The 15059-nt window shown below is 42.3% G+C and overlaps 1 protein-coding gene across 1 annotated transcript in view; it reads left to right on the forward strand.

Annotated features, from left to right (window-relative positions):
- The window catches only part of LOC148041975 (ER membrane protein complex subunit-like protein), a 106209-nt gene that overhangs the window by 23982 nt on the left and 67168 nt on the right, over positions 1 to 15059 (forward strand). The window contains exons 3-5 of the mRNA XM_087684598.1: positions 2948 to 3040; positions 3139 to 3186; positions 3285 to 3353. Coding sequence (XP_087540724.1) covers positions 2948 to 3040; positions 3139 to 3186; positions 3285 to 3353 — 210 coding nt within the window. The remainder of the gene's footprint in view (positions 1 to 2947; positions 3041 to 3138; positions 3187 to 3284; positions 3354 to 15059) is intronic.

A 15059-nucleotide genomic window follows, 5' to 3' on the forward strand; every position in this document is an offset into this window, starting at 1 on the left:
CATGCGACTAGGGTGATGGCTACAGGGGCCTCCCTTCCAACTTGCTAGTATAAGTGATGCAGGTCATCCCTCACAACTCTCCAGTGCCAAAGAGGGAGTGTGAGAGGGTGGTGAGATGGGGTGGTTTGACCTCATGTATACTTTTATACAAGTGCATAGGATCCAGAGAGGGTTTTCCTTAATGCATTGACTAAAGTTTAGCAGGTTTTGAAATTGTGGAGCTAGGATTGACATCCGAGTTCATGATGAGCTATTTGACAAAGAGTGGGATTGGCTCCTAGTCTAAGTTCACATGAAGGGGCATTTTGGCGATCTGGCCAAAGGTAGGGAATAGTCATTTATACACTACGACATTGGTGATAGGATGGTCACATGTGCTACTTTAGAGGCATTGTTGATAAACATAGAGAGCTGTTATGATTCTTCTCTATTTTCGGGAGCTGATGTGATAGAAATTGACATTAGGTTCTCTACGAGGCACCTTGGTAGTGGCTTGCGCATCCTACTGCTTGTGTATCATGGTCCTATCTAATGGTCATTGTCTTACGTACTATGATGGGTCATTACCATTATATATTGTATTGTACGAGATCACCTATAAGCTATGATCTAAGAGAGGGTGTTAATGGATACGTTAGTTCATTTGTGAGGCACAATAGAGTATTTTAGGTATTTTTATGGTGCCTCATTTATGAGGTTTTGGTCATTTTATGCTGGCCAATCTGATTATTATTATTTTATTCAGCTGGCCGACTTGATGTATATTTGGCATTATTTTATGCCTACATATTCAGGTCCCCTCCTCCAGTGTCGATTGCTTATTTGCATACTTCTATGGTAGGCACCAATGGAGAGAGGGAGCTAGTGGTAGTGCCCACACAGATGGTGACTCATGTTGTTTCTGTACTATCTCATGTCTTGGTGTATGGATTCCATTTCCTAAGCGTCTCTTTCTTCTTGAGTTCTTTGTGTAGTGTTCTTCTTTTCTTTGCAGTGGCTCTCTTTTCTCTTTTCTCTTGTATTATGCAGTTTATTACAATAGTTTCCCATGCGTCCATTGCTGCATCCACTTGTGATAGATTGTACAATTGTGGTTTTGAGTTGAGCCCTAGGAAGTGCAAATTAACTCAAGCTAGAGTGAAGCGGGTTGGTCATGCGAGTAGAGTTAAACCTTGATAAGGTGAAGGCTTTGATGTTACTCCCTTCTCTTGAGAATACAAGACAACTAATGAATTTCATTCAGAAGGTGAAGTATCCACGCCGCTTTATTTTGTTGGCATCTCAACTTCTATTCCCTCTTCAACAAATGGTAAGGTTGATAGTTGTATCCTTTGGTATGGACGGAGATTGGGAGAAAGACTTCTATGTGAATCGTTCTATGGAACGATGTTGTCAAAGCCATTTTATTACTAAAAAAGAAGGCTTTTCAATGCATGAGGCCAATTTATTATGCAAGTGATGTGATGAGCAAGGTAGAAAATAATTTCTACTAAAGAGTAGAACAGATTGTGGTAGTATGGTGTTTTTTGCTCAAAGATGCCGAGTGTATCTCTTTCCTAAACCCTTTGTTATTTTGATGAGTTATTCTATCTTACCTCAATTGATGAACAATGCCCAGCTATTGATAAAGTGATGAGAGTTCAAGTTCTCGTGGAGAAAAATACCAGTGCGACTTTGGTGGACTTGGTTACTTATTAGGAGAATCCTAAAACAATTAGGGGAAAAGAGGCCCAAAACACCACCACAACCACTTGACTTTGAGAATGTTTTCACTTCATTTTTTGATGGTTCTTATAGAAGAGCACAAGTAAGCTTTTGGAGGTCTTGCATCATATAGCCTAGATGTGAAGTTGCTAAGGAAGTAGGGGTTTCAATTGGAAGTACAAATGAGGCAGAGTATGCAATGTTAGTGAAGGTTTTGCAAGCGGCTCATTATTCAAGAATCAAGAGGCTGAGGATAAAAGGGGCTGCTTTAATAATGACGAAACAAATGCTAGAGGTGTGGCAACTAAAAGATTTGAACTTGAAAATGGGGTACATTAGAATAAGAAGACTGTCATAGAAATTTGAAGCATGGAGCTTAAGGCATGTTGATAGGAAGGTACCATTGCATACAGAGCGGCACAAAAAGCTATTAAATGATACTTGTAGCTGTTGTGGAGGTTCTAGAGGAGTCTCTTAATAGTTACTGTTCTCTTAAGGTGGTGGAGAAAAGAAAGAAGCATTCCTTTATGAAGGGAGTAAGAAGGTATACAATGGTAAATGACAACTTGTGCATGGAGTTGATTTGAGATCATTTTTCTTTTTAGATCACTCTTTAGAAGATTTTGCAATGCTAAAGTGGTCTAGGTGGAAATGTCTAATTTCAAACATTTCTTTACATGAGTGCCACCATGTAATGATTTAAGTGGATAAAATTTTCATGAATTAATAATTGAAGCATAGAGGGAGGTAGATTCTCTATTGATTGTACACGAATTACTGCACCAACTCTTTGTTAAACTTAGTTGAAATTGGTTTAAGTATGTCGCAAAAGGCATGATTTCTCTATGAGATCGCTATTTAGAGGTTCTTAAGATGTATGGTCAGTTAGTACCATTTAATAGTTCAAATTGGTTTGTAGAAAATAGGAACCATCAAAGGATTTTGCATAGGTTAGGTCATGCCTGGCAGAAGTGTTAATGTGTAGCTGGGAGGCATTGTGAAATTTGATTTGCCACAGGTTCGACAAGATTTCTAGGATAAGTTCAGTGTACACCTGTCACCTGTAGTAGAGTGATTTCTAAGATAAGATAGTGTTCCACAGGTTCGATAAGATTTCTAAGATAAGTTTAGTGTACACCTGTAGTAGAGTGATTTGACTTCATTCCTTTTGCAATTATTGTGGTTAATAATTTTCATGTATTACTTGGGAAGTCTTAGAACTATACATTTATTATATTAATAGGGAGTTCTGAGGGAGGATGAGTTTTACACCATACGGGTTCCAGCAAATGTACTGACTGCAAGTGAAGACTCAATTATCTCATCTATCAAAGCAGTAAGTATGATTCTTTGAATGTAAGTGCATTCATTACATGCTAAAGTCTGAAAAAGTTTGAAGCAAATTTACTGATTGGTTCTATTTGTGGCATGCAGCGTTGTCTAGCAGCATCTAATATGCAAGAAAAAATTGATATTTATATGGTATATTTTATTTGAAACTCAATTAGTAGAGCTTGTTATGCCATCAGCGCTTTTATGGCTCTTTTATGCTATGCTATGCATTGTAAATTCTTTTACAGGATGCGGGGAACGTGATTGCAATTGGATATGAAGCTGGTGATTGTGTATACCCTCGGCCTTTGAAATATGTAAGCATTTGCACTTCTCTGGTTACTGTTTATATTAATATTATTTGAAAAAGTCAATCTGATTTTAGTAAATGCAAAAAACAAAAAAAATCTACAGCAGCCCTGGTGAACCAGAATAGAAAAAACCATTCACTGAGATGAGGTATGATGACACTTATTTCCTCCCTCTCTAAGCAGGAAGAGCAGCTGCTAGCCTGCTGGTGGCCCAAGAAGTAGGAATCTGTTGTGTGGCGGCTGATTTTGGGAATTGTCCTGCATGCTCGCTTGCTTTTGTAGGAGTCTAACCAGTGTCTAAGCCAAATGGAAGCCAGGTCTACAGCCTTCTTGTGACTTAAGACAGTACAGTTGATGAGCAATGATGCTCACAAGTGTCAGAGTGAAGCAACGCAGAAGCGAATGACCGTGACGAAGAGTGAACAGAGAGAAAGAGAAAGAGACAGTGAAACACAGAAAATCTGCAGTGAAGAATGCTCTATAAGGATGTAGAATTATACATGGGTGCAGAGGAAATATCTGCGTATGTCTCCACCATGAGGACCTCAATCTCCGTCGGCCCCGAGTGCAGTCTCTGTCACCAGCAGGCTGAACTCTGTCAGATACAAGTGTGGAAGACTGCTGGAAACTCAGCCTTATAAGGGCTGAAAAGAATGCCTCACAAATGACCGAAATAACTTGTTTCGTTGCATTTAATGCAGCCAACTGCAGTCGGACAGTCCGACTGCTGCCACATGGCAGACAGCCACGTGGCACTGCTAACGTGGCGTAGGAGATGACTCTCAACACCCCCTCTCGGATCTTGGACAAGGCAATAGACGGAGGGATTTGGAATGTTGATGAAGTAAAGCCTGGGGAAGTGCCTTAGTAAACAAATCTGCAAGATTGTCTTTAGTCTTATACTCCACATCAATGGTCTCATTGAGAAGCTTCTCCGTGATGAAGTGATACTGGATCTCTATGTGCTTCATCCGGGCATGGAATACGAGATTTCGTGCCAAGGCAATGCAACTCTCATTGTTGCACCGCAAAATAGTAGGACGGGTTTGGGGGCAACCATTCTCCTCTAACAACATTTGAAGCCATACAATCTCACATGTGGTAGAAGACGTAGCTTGATACTTTGCCTCAGTCGAAGATAGGGCTACCGTGGGCTGCTTCATGCTACTCCAAGAGATAGCCCCAGCACCCAAGGTGAAACAATAACCTGCAATAGACCGCCTTTGATTCACATCGCTAGCCCAATTTGAATCACTTCAACCTGCAAGAACAAGATCAGAAGCACTTGTACCTGCTGGATAGGAAATCCTGAGGTCGGAGGTCCCCCTCCAAAACTGAATCATCCTTTGAGTAGTCTGCCAATGCATTTGCTGAGGGGTACTTATGAACCTAGCTAAGAGATCTACAACAAAACATAGATCAACCCGTGTGTTGAGGAGCCAAATCAATGATCCAATCAGCTGACGGTAGCGAGTAGCATCTGCCAAAGGAGAATCTGTGTATGAAGTGGCCTTTCAGTTCGGATCCATAGGAGTAGAAATGGACCTACAATTCTCCGTCTCAAAAGTCACCAAGAGCTCTTGTACAAATCTTTGTTGAGAGATGAAAATCCCCCTCTGAGACCGATAAATCTCATGGCCTAAAAAGAAATGGAGAAGTCCTAAATCTGTCATCTTGAACTTCTGATGTAGGGCTGCCTTCGTCTCGTCGACCTTCTGGGCATGATCACTTGTAACAATCAAGTCATCAACATACAAAACAAACAACACACGACCAAAGTGTGCACATAAAGCTGCAGATTGGCCCTGGAGTGCCGATATCCCAGCTTGGTGTGGAGAAATGAATCAATCTTCTCATTCCAAGCGTGCAGAGCCTACTTCAGGCCATACAAGGCCTTCTTCAACCTGTAAACCTTTCCATCTAAGGAACCAGAGCCAAGAGGTTGCTGAACATAGATCTTCTCCTTCAAATCACCATTCAAGAAGGCTGACTTCACATCCAATTGAAAAACATGCCATCTTCTATGACCAGCCAAGGCAAGAACAATACGAATAGTTGCCATGCGAGCTGTAGGGGCAATAGTATCATGGAAGTCAACACCTAGTCGCTGTGCAAAACCTTTAGCAACAAGGCAAGTCTTGTGCTTATTCAAAGAGCCATTACTATGGTACTTGGTCTTGAAGACCCATTTGACACCAATTACCTTTTTATGAGAGGGACGAGGCACAAGGAACCAAGGGCTATTTTGCTCAATAGCCTCCAACTCAGCTTCCATTGCCTTTCGCCAATGATCAGATTGTAAAGGCTCCTTCACTGATGGAGGCTCTCTATCTTGCATAACATGGGACATCAAACAGTAGTTAGAGCAAACAAGCTTTGTAGAATGTGCGTGGTGCCTTCGTGACCTCTGTGGTCCATCCAGCGGTTCCCACTCCTTAGGGACTCCCTCGATCCCTGAATCTCGGAGGGTGTCACAGGCCCAAAGGGGAGGAGGCCGGATCTCTCCTTGTCGCTCTCCATCTATTGAAGACTTAGGTACATCCGCCAGTGGAATCTCCACTATTCCACTGGGGTGGCCGGTGGAAGAGAAGACTTGGAATCTGAAGAAGAATCTCCATCAATAGGCTCGGGCTTCAAAGGAACTGTTTCGGAAGCCCAACTCTTCCCTAGATCTCCAAGTACGGGGTGCTCCTCACTCCCCTCTGTGGCCGGAACTTCCACGAACCGCACATCTCGGCTCGTGTAGACATTCTGCTTCACGGGATTATACAAGTGATAACCTTGGGACTGGGAACTGTAGCCAACAAATACCTGTTGTTGGGAAGCTGCTTCAAATTTATCACACTGGGTCTTCGAGATGTGCACATAGGTGTCACACCCAAAGATCCTGAAATAAGAGACATCAGGCTTAGTCCCAAAGTAAGCCTCAAAAGGTGTCATCTTGTTAACGGCCGAAGTGGGAGATTGATTTAGGATGTGGATTGCCGTAGCCACTGCCTCGGCCTACAGAAACTGAGGCGTCTGTTGTGCTCCATCATGGTGCATGCCATCTAAATCACACTTCGGTTCTTCCTCTCCAAAATGCCATTCTCTTGAGGAGTGTTGGTATTAGCAAACTCCTGGTGAATGCCTCTATCTGCATAAAAACGAGCAAACTCATTAGAAAAAAATTCACCACCCTTGTTTGATCGCAAGGTCTTCAATCTCTGGCATGATTGGTTCTCCTTGAAGAGAAGCCAATCCTTGAAGTGGGAGAAAGCCTCCAACTTCAGCACCAAGAAATAGGACCACGTCGTCCCGTTGTAGTCATCTACGATCAACATAAAGTACGAGCTCCCTTTCAAGGACTCGTTCCTCATAGGGCCACAAAGATCCATAGATACAAGCTCCATAGGTGAAGTAGACTGCCTCGAAGCTTTGTCAGGAATCGCATCCCTATGTTGCTTCCCATGAATGCAAGAGACGCATGGCTGCTATTGAGGCAAACATACCAACAGTCCGGACTTTGGACGGACTTCTATTGTTTCAGAAGCTGCAACTCACTTCGGTGACAATCTCTCACCTTGTCTCTCAACACTTCACAGAGAAAAGCAAGAAGACGACAAAGAGCTTCACCTTCTCTCAATCCCTCGCTCAATACATCTCTCACTCTCTCCCTCTTAGTCACTCTCAACACAATGGAAGCAAGATGATAGAATGGAAAGATAGAATAGAAAGCTTGAGTAGTCACATTGATAGAGCTTCCACAACATGGATATGCCGAAAGGGTAAATACAACTGAGACCTCCCACCACCAAGAATTAGGGTTAGGGTTAGGGTTTGCACCCCTTTTGTGTTTTGCGTTTAGGGTTTCCACAATTGTGAATTAGGGTTTGGACCCTCTCTTGGACGTCCTACCCCCTTAGTGGGCTCTAGGCTGGTCAAACATCATTGCATGCTTCAACCTTAGCCTAAATAGACTAAGCCTATGCTAATCTAACCACAAATACATGTGCGCAACCCACACAACACTTGCGGGTGCGACAAATACAACTGCGGGTGATAAATACAATCTACACGAGAATGAGCCCGGCTCTCACAAAGGAATACATCCATGATAATATGATGATGTCCATAATCCAAAATAGTAGCCGATACTTGTGCTTTTTGCAGCCTTCTCAAAATACCATTAACATTATTTCCCCCTAGACAAGTGCCAGCCCCATGGCACTCACTTTGTAGGTAGCATGTAAGAGCTTGCACCGAAGACGCAGAATGTTGGGAATAGTTGATGAAGTAAGTCTAATAATGGAGGAGTAATGAATATAGCTGATGAAGAATTGTGGCTGTTGAGGAAGATAAGATTCTTTCTACTACGGTTGGGACAAAGGATGTTGCTCATGTTGTGGTAGATGGTGACTAATGTTGTTGTTGGTGACAAATCTTGTAGAATTGGGTGTTGCTGAAGAGACACTTGACTGTTGGTCCTTCTAATGAAGATAGCTTGAATGGTCATGGGAAATGATTGGGATATTATAGAAGATGGGAGATTTGATGTTGATGTAGCAGTGATGATGCGTGATCCTCCACAAACTTTGAACATGCAAAGTAAAACCTCTCGTGCAATCACTCCTTGGGGGAAAGTGCTATTGTGCACAAGACAAATAATGATGTTGGTTTGGGAGATGGGTCGAACTTTAGACAACAAGCCTAAAGTGTTGTCCCACACTTGAGGACCCAAAACCATGAATAGGTTATGGTGCAAATACTAAGTGAGTGCACGTGCTTATATAGTCTAATACATAGTTAGAAGACTTCTCTATGGGAGCTTTTGTTAATAATGATGCTTGATGAAGCAAAGGAACTTGAACAGATGATGATGGAAAAAATTGTCGTGGCTGAGGGAAAAGGAGTTATCTGGTGTCCAATCCAATAAATTCTTGAAGAACATGGATCTCTGCAGGCTCAACCACACATCGTAGCTGATTCAATGGTTGGCTTTATGTTGAAGAACCTTTTCCATCTTGCCGGGAAGTGAGGATTGATGACACTGGATAAATCAAATGAAGGGATGAAATGTACAGGTGACTCAAGAAGACAGGTCTAACCTAGGTAAGTTGAGACTCCCTAGGTATGTCTTGACCTTGATGTGCCCTAAGCAAATGTGTGGAAAAATGGGAAAAGGGCTATAGGGGGTTAGAGACAGAGCCAGCCGACTAAAGCCACTGGGCACATCCAACTTGAGGATCCCTAGGTGCGGTGTAGTGCATGTGAGTGCGTATTTCTTTTTTTTCTTTCTTTTTTTACCTCTCGTTTTTTGTCACTCTTTTTTTTTTTCTTTTCTCTCTTTGTTCATCTGTTTGTTTTCTTTTGGTAAGTCAAGTAGCAATAGTGATATACAATAAGGCATGCTTCCTAACAAGGAGAAATGGAAGTATGAGATCAAAAGTAATGGAGCCTGATGGAGTTGAGAGTAAACGCGATGGATAACACACATAGAGAGAGTAGAGAGCAGTAGAAAGGAGAGTGAGCACGACAACTTTGATGTTCGGTACAAAAGACTAGTATACCTCTTTAGGTTTTAGATTGAAAAGAATTGGCTAAGTCTAGGTATGTACAAAGTTGAAATACATATACCTATCCAACTCCCATCATTTGTCGGCAGTGAGCAAACCGCTCTGCTGGAAGACCCTTCATGAGAAGATCTGCAAGATTATCATCTGTATGCACTTTGACAAGCTCAATGCTCTTGCTGTCAAGTACATCTCTAATGAAGTGATACTTTACTTGTATGTGCTTCGTCTTTGCATGAAAGACGAGATTCTGTGCTAGCATGATAGCACTCTGACTATCACAATGGAGAATAGGTAACATTGTAATGCCAAGCTCTCCCACCAGACGTGAAAGCCATAAAGCCTCCTTGTATGCCTCAATGGCAGCCACATACTCTGCCTCTGTAGTAGACAATGCAACACACTTTTGTAGCTTGGAGATCCAAGAGATTGCTCCTCCTGTGAAGGTAAACACATATCGAGAAGTGGACTTTCTATAGTCTGCATGACTAGCATAGTCTGCATCCGTAAAGCCAATGGTAGATGCCTTTTGCTTTCCAAAGCAGATGCACAAATCCTTTGTGCCTTTGAGGTGTCTCATTATACCTTTCACTGCTTCCCAATGCTTTTTACTAGGGTTTGCCATGTATCTGCTAACCACTCCCACTACAAAGGCAACAGCTAAAGCATATTGTATCTTGGCCATTTCAGCCTTCTCATCATCCGATGTAGGGCTGTCCTCTGCACTGAGTTTCACATATGGAGGCAATGGAACCCCAATTGTTTCCCCCCCTCCATATTGAAACGCTGCAAAACCTTGGAGATATACTCCTGCGAGATAGATAGAGCAAGCCTGTCGATCTATCTCTGAGTATTTGCATGCCAAGAATGTAATTTGCATCACCAAGATCCTTCATGTCAAAGCTGCCATGAAGACTTTGCTTCAATGAGTTCAAGACATGAGTATCCCTGCCAGCAATCAGCATGTCATCTACATACAAAACCTAGATAATTAGGCTGCTATTTGCTGCCTTCTTGGTGTACAAGCAGTGATCCACTTGCCTTCTATGAAAACCTTGAGACTGCATAAATGTATTAAACTTATGATACCACTCTCTTGGTGCTTGTTTCAGCCCATACAAACTCCTTTTGAGTTTACATACCATCTTCTCATTCCCTTTTCCACAAACCCTTTAGGTTGGTGCATATATATGTCTTCATGCAGATCACTATGTAAGAATGCAGTCTTTACATCCATCCGTATGAGCTCCATATTCTCAGGTGCAACCAAGCCCAAAATGGTTCTCAATGTAGTCATCTTGACTACAGGAGAGAAGATCTCATCAAAGTCAACTCCATGTTCCTGTTTGTACCCCTTCTCAACCAATCTTGCTTTGTACTTTGGCAAGGAACCAGAAGTGACCTTTATCTTGTAAACCCATTTGCATGGAAGGGTTTTCTGCCCTTGAGGCAACTGCACCAAGTCCCAAGTGCCATTTTTCTCAAGAGATTCCATCTTTGACAACATGGCTTATACCATTTCTTGCTATCCAGTCTATCCATTGCTTCCTTGAAGAAAAACGGTTCACCACAGTCTATCAACATGACATAATTAGCCACATTGTTTGCACCAGGAATGAATCTATCTGGTTGTCTTATGCCCTAGATGATCTCCTAACCCAATGATCATTGTTTACTGGCTGTTGAGCCTGCAAATTTCCATTTGCAGCTTGCTGTCCTGGCATTTCAGCCTGCAAATCAGCATTAACAACTTGCTGTCTTGGTTGTTCTTGCACATCCAGTGGCTCATCATTATGGGCAATGACTGGCTGATCATTTCCAGCATTATTTTCTGCATTTGCAGGTTCATTTACAGCAGGTATTTGCTGCTGTACAGCGGGCACATTTTGCTGCCCAAAAGGTATTTCTTCCCGGAATACAACCCTACAGACTTCCTCTGTTCTTTCGGGCTGTTTGTGCATGGGATCTTCGTGGAAGATAACATGGTTGTTGCGTACTACTTTTCTTTTCTCGGGATCCCATAATCTATACCCCATTTTACATTCATCACCATATCCTAGGAAAATACATTTACAGGACTTTGGCTCAAGTTTGTTGCGTTCTTCCTTACGTATGTGCACAAATGCTTTGCAGCCAAATACTTTTAAGTGTGCATACGAAGGTGGCTTGCCCGACCACGCTTCTTGGGGAACCCCCCCTCCCCCTAAAAGACTTGTTTGGTGATCGATTAATCAAGTGTACGGCTGTCCTAACAGCCTCTGCCCAAAAACCATGAGGTAAAGCAGCATGTGACAACATTGTACGGACCTTGTTTTGAATGGTCTGATTCATACGCTCTGCAACACCATTTTGGGGCAGATTATGAGAGGGGCAGTGAGCTCCCTCTTTATCCCTTTGCTGTCACAAAATGTGTGAAAGGCCTTGGATACATATATTCCCCACCATTGTCCGAGCGAAGATACTTAAGTATCTTATCAGTTTGATTCTCAACCAATGCCAAGAATTTTTGAAACTTGTCAAGCACTTTGTCCTTGCGACGAATAGGATAAACCCATACCTTCTGTGTAGCATCATCGACAAATTTCCCTAAAGATAACCTTGGTATCTGATATATATCGGAATATACTAAGTCTAGAGGAGAAGATTTCAGCGAAAGAGACTTCTTCTTATGAGATATCTATGCATGTTTACCATAAACACAATGATCGCAATGCTTAAAATCAGCATAACGAAGATAAGACAAGTAACCCAAACGAAAAAGCACTTTCATTCCAGTTTGACTCATGTGTCCCAACCGGCCATGCCACAAAGAAACACTTGGCTGCTCGGTCACCGCAACAACATGGTTATGCACACTAGATACATGGAGAGGATACAAGGTATTACTTTTACAACCTCTAGCAATCACTCTAGATCCCTTATAGATCTTCCATTTCCCATCACCAAAGATGGTATGAAATCCATCGTTATCTAGCTGCCTTGTGCTAATCAAGCTCTTCTTGAGCTGAGGTATATACCATACATGCTGAAGTGTGAAGACAGTACCATGCTGAAATTGCAAGTGCACACTGCCAATACCTGCAATGTCACATGCATAGTTGTTCCCAAGATGGACAACACCATGTCAACCCCCTGTATAGTCAGAAAACCACTCACGATGAGAGGTGACATGAAAGGAAGCACCTGAATCTAGAAACCAAGTGTGCATGTCATCATCCGTATTTGCAAGTAAAACATGTGTACTAAAGTGTGAAGAGACAAAGAGTACGTCATTCCCACTGTCAATGTCATGAGTGACTACATTCACCTCTTCAATTTTGACACTGCTTTTGTTAGGCTGACTCTCTTTCTTCTCTTCCTTGCTATCATCTGTCTTCTTGCCCTTTCCTTTCTCTTTCTTCCATTTGTAGTAGTTACATTTAAAGTGACCCTTCTTGCCACAATGATGGCATTCAACATCTTTACCACGTGATTTACTACGTCCCTTGCTATCAGATTTGCCTTTGTGCTGTGATCTGCCCCTAGTATGCAAAGCACTGGAAGACTTACTGGATGCATTGTTCTGCCGATTCATTTCTTCCATGAGTAGAGCACTCTCTACATCAGCATACAGAAGGATCGCATTAGAATTGCTCATAGCAATCCTGAATGTATTCCAACTCTCTGGCAGAGTGCAAAGCAAGAACGTAGCCTTAAATGCTTCATCAATCATGAACTTCAAGGCAATCAGCTGGCTGAAAATGGAGTTAAACTCACTCAAGTGAGTAGACATTGCTGTACCCTCTTTCATAGGAAAATCCATAAGCTTTTTCAGCCAGTAAACTTTGCTTGTAGCACTCTTTTGGGCATACAGTTCTTCAAGTCAAGTCCAAATAGCATAGCCAGAATCCAAACCTTCAATGTTAAACAACAAGGCTTCAGAAATCGATAGCTCGATGGTTGAGCGTGCAAGCTCATTTAACTCATCCTAGTAATCCTATTCCATATTTGCAGGCTTTGTTGCTTTGGTCTTAATTGGCTTTGTCTGCTTCTTCTGTAACAAGATATTATAGCATTGTTTTTGCCAGACTGCAAAGTTATGTGCTTCTTCAAGCTTCTTAATGTGTATGAGATGAGTGCTGTCACTGCTGCCAGCCATGACTTTCAGTCCAAATGTGACAAAAAAATTCAACAAATGCAGGCCCAAACTGTCATATAAGTGACCAAGGTACAAATAAGTACCAACCAGCAATAAATAACTGGGTAAAAGTAGAAATTTCAGAAGCACTAAACCTTGTGCTACAGCACTCCACAACTGATTACAGTTGTTCCAAGGGCAAATACAACACATTACATGAGAAGTCTCAAATTTTAGCTGCAATTTCTGTTGTACATGCACCCACGGGCACAAAATTTGATACGCATGGTCAAAAGCCCCAAAATTTTTGTGCTCAAAGTATCAACGATACATCTGCACTGTGTCTGACATGCATAGAATAGCCCAATTTTACCAAAATAGAGCAATTTCAGCAAAACCCCCAAATTTTCCAAGTGCTAGATGTCCAAATTGCATGAAATTAAACCCGCATGTACATAAAATGACCAAATGGTACACAAATTTCGCCCAAACAGCAAAAGCCCCAAATTGCACGGGGTCCAATGTGCATCAAGGTCAAGAAATTGGGTAAATTTCTACCCAATTTTTGCATCTACATGAAAAGGCCCAAATGTTGGCGGCAAAATGTCACAAATTCTTGCAATTTTTGAGATAAATATCATTATTGTGTCTTGCTTGCATCAAATTTGGACAAATCTTTAAATTTTTGGCACAAATCTATCGAAAATTCTGAAGTGTGCTTACATGCACAAACGCCTGTCAAAGGAAAAGGGGGCAAAAGGGATTTTAAGAAAAAACCGATTTTTGAAAAAAGAATATGACAGGGGGGGGGGGGGGGGTCTGTTGACCCATTGACCTAGGTCGCGACTGTGCAGCTGGCGGCCGCCACGCGCTGGACCTGTCTCCTCGCCATGTGCTGGAGCCTCACGCAGCGCCTGTCTGTCGCCGTTCATGTAATAGCATCGTCTGCCCGTCACTAGGCCCGTGGTCGCCTGCAGGTCCTCGCTTGCCTGTGACCAACACGCCTGGTCACTCCCTACACATGTGGTCTTCTGCTGTCGTCGCCTTCTGCAAATCCAGCAGCCGTCTCCTTTTGTAGGCCAGTCACGCCAAGACCAGTAGTTGTCTAAACTGTTCGCCTGCAATTGCCTAGTCATTGCGTGACTTGCAGACATTCGTCAACGTGATGCTTGGCGCCACACGTTTTGCAGCCCGTTGTACCTCCGACTGTGCCTACTGAACGTCCAACTCCTGCATGACTGCTAGAGCATTCAACACTTGTGCTCTAATACGAGTTTGATGGAGCCTGATGGAGCTGAGAGTGAACGTGACGGATAACACTCACAGAGAGTAGAGAGCAGTAGAAAGGAGAGTGAGCACGACACCTTTGATGTTCGGTACAAAAGACTAGTATACCTCTTTAGGTTTTAGATAGATATATATGAAAGTACAAATGTGCTAAGGGTGTGTTCACACCTGTGCACATATAAAAGGTACGATGGCCCTTTATTCCCAACAAAAAGGCTGACTGCAAAGAATAAAACTTGGCGCATAAGATGATTGGTACAGTGAGGTGCGTACAATGAAGATTTGAATATTGAGCTTGGACATTGAAGCACATTGCCACATTGTCGATGAAGTTGTTGTTGAAGAAGCACTTGAACTTGGCAATGAAGACTGGTATGCTCATTGATGAAGCAATTTGCAACGGCTCTTAAGGAAGTAGATGACCATTAGATGCTGTAGTCAAGGTATGTTGTCATTGAAGAAATGGGAACCTCATTGTTGAGTTCTTTAAGTTCTGTGTTTCTTCAGTGAGGCGCCAAGATAAACTCGTTTTCTTGATTGGCCTTTGATGTCTTGACGTGATGCCTCTCGAGCTTGAGATCTTTAGGAAGGTTTTGATGCTAGTGTTAGCTTCAAGTCGTTAATGTTGTTGCAACATAGGATATTCATAGGAAGCTTCTATTGCTGATGATAATGTCTTCAATCCTTGAGGTTCATTGCATTACTTTGTCACCTATTGTTTTCCTGCATTCACTTGGTGAAACTTTGAGAGTACCA

This window comes from Lygodium microphyllum, chromosome 1 (genome assembly GCF_053477565.2).
Source record: "Lygodium microphyllum isolate KBCC chromosome 1, Lygodium_microphyllum_v1.1.10, whole genome shotgun sequence".
In the NCBI taxonomy this organism is placed as follows: Eukaryota; Viridiplantae; Streptophyta; class Polypodiopsida; order Schizaeales; family Lygodiaceae; genus Lygodium; species Lygodium microphyllum.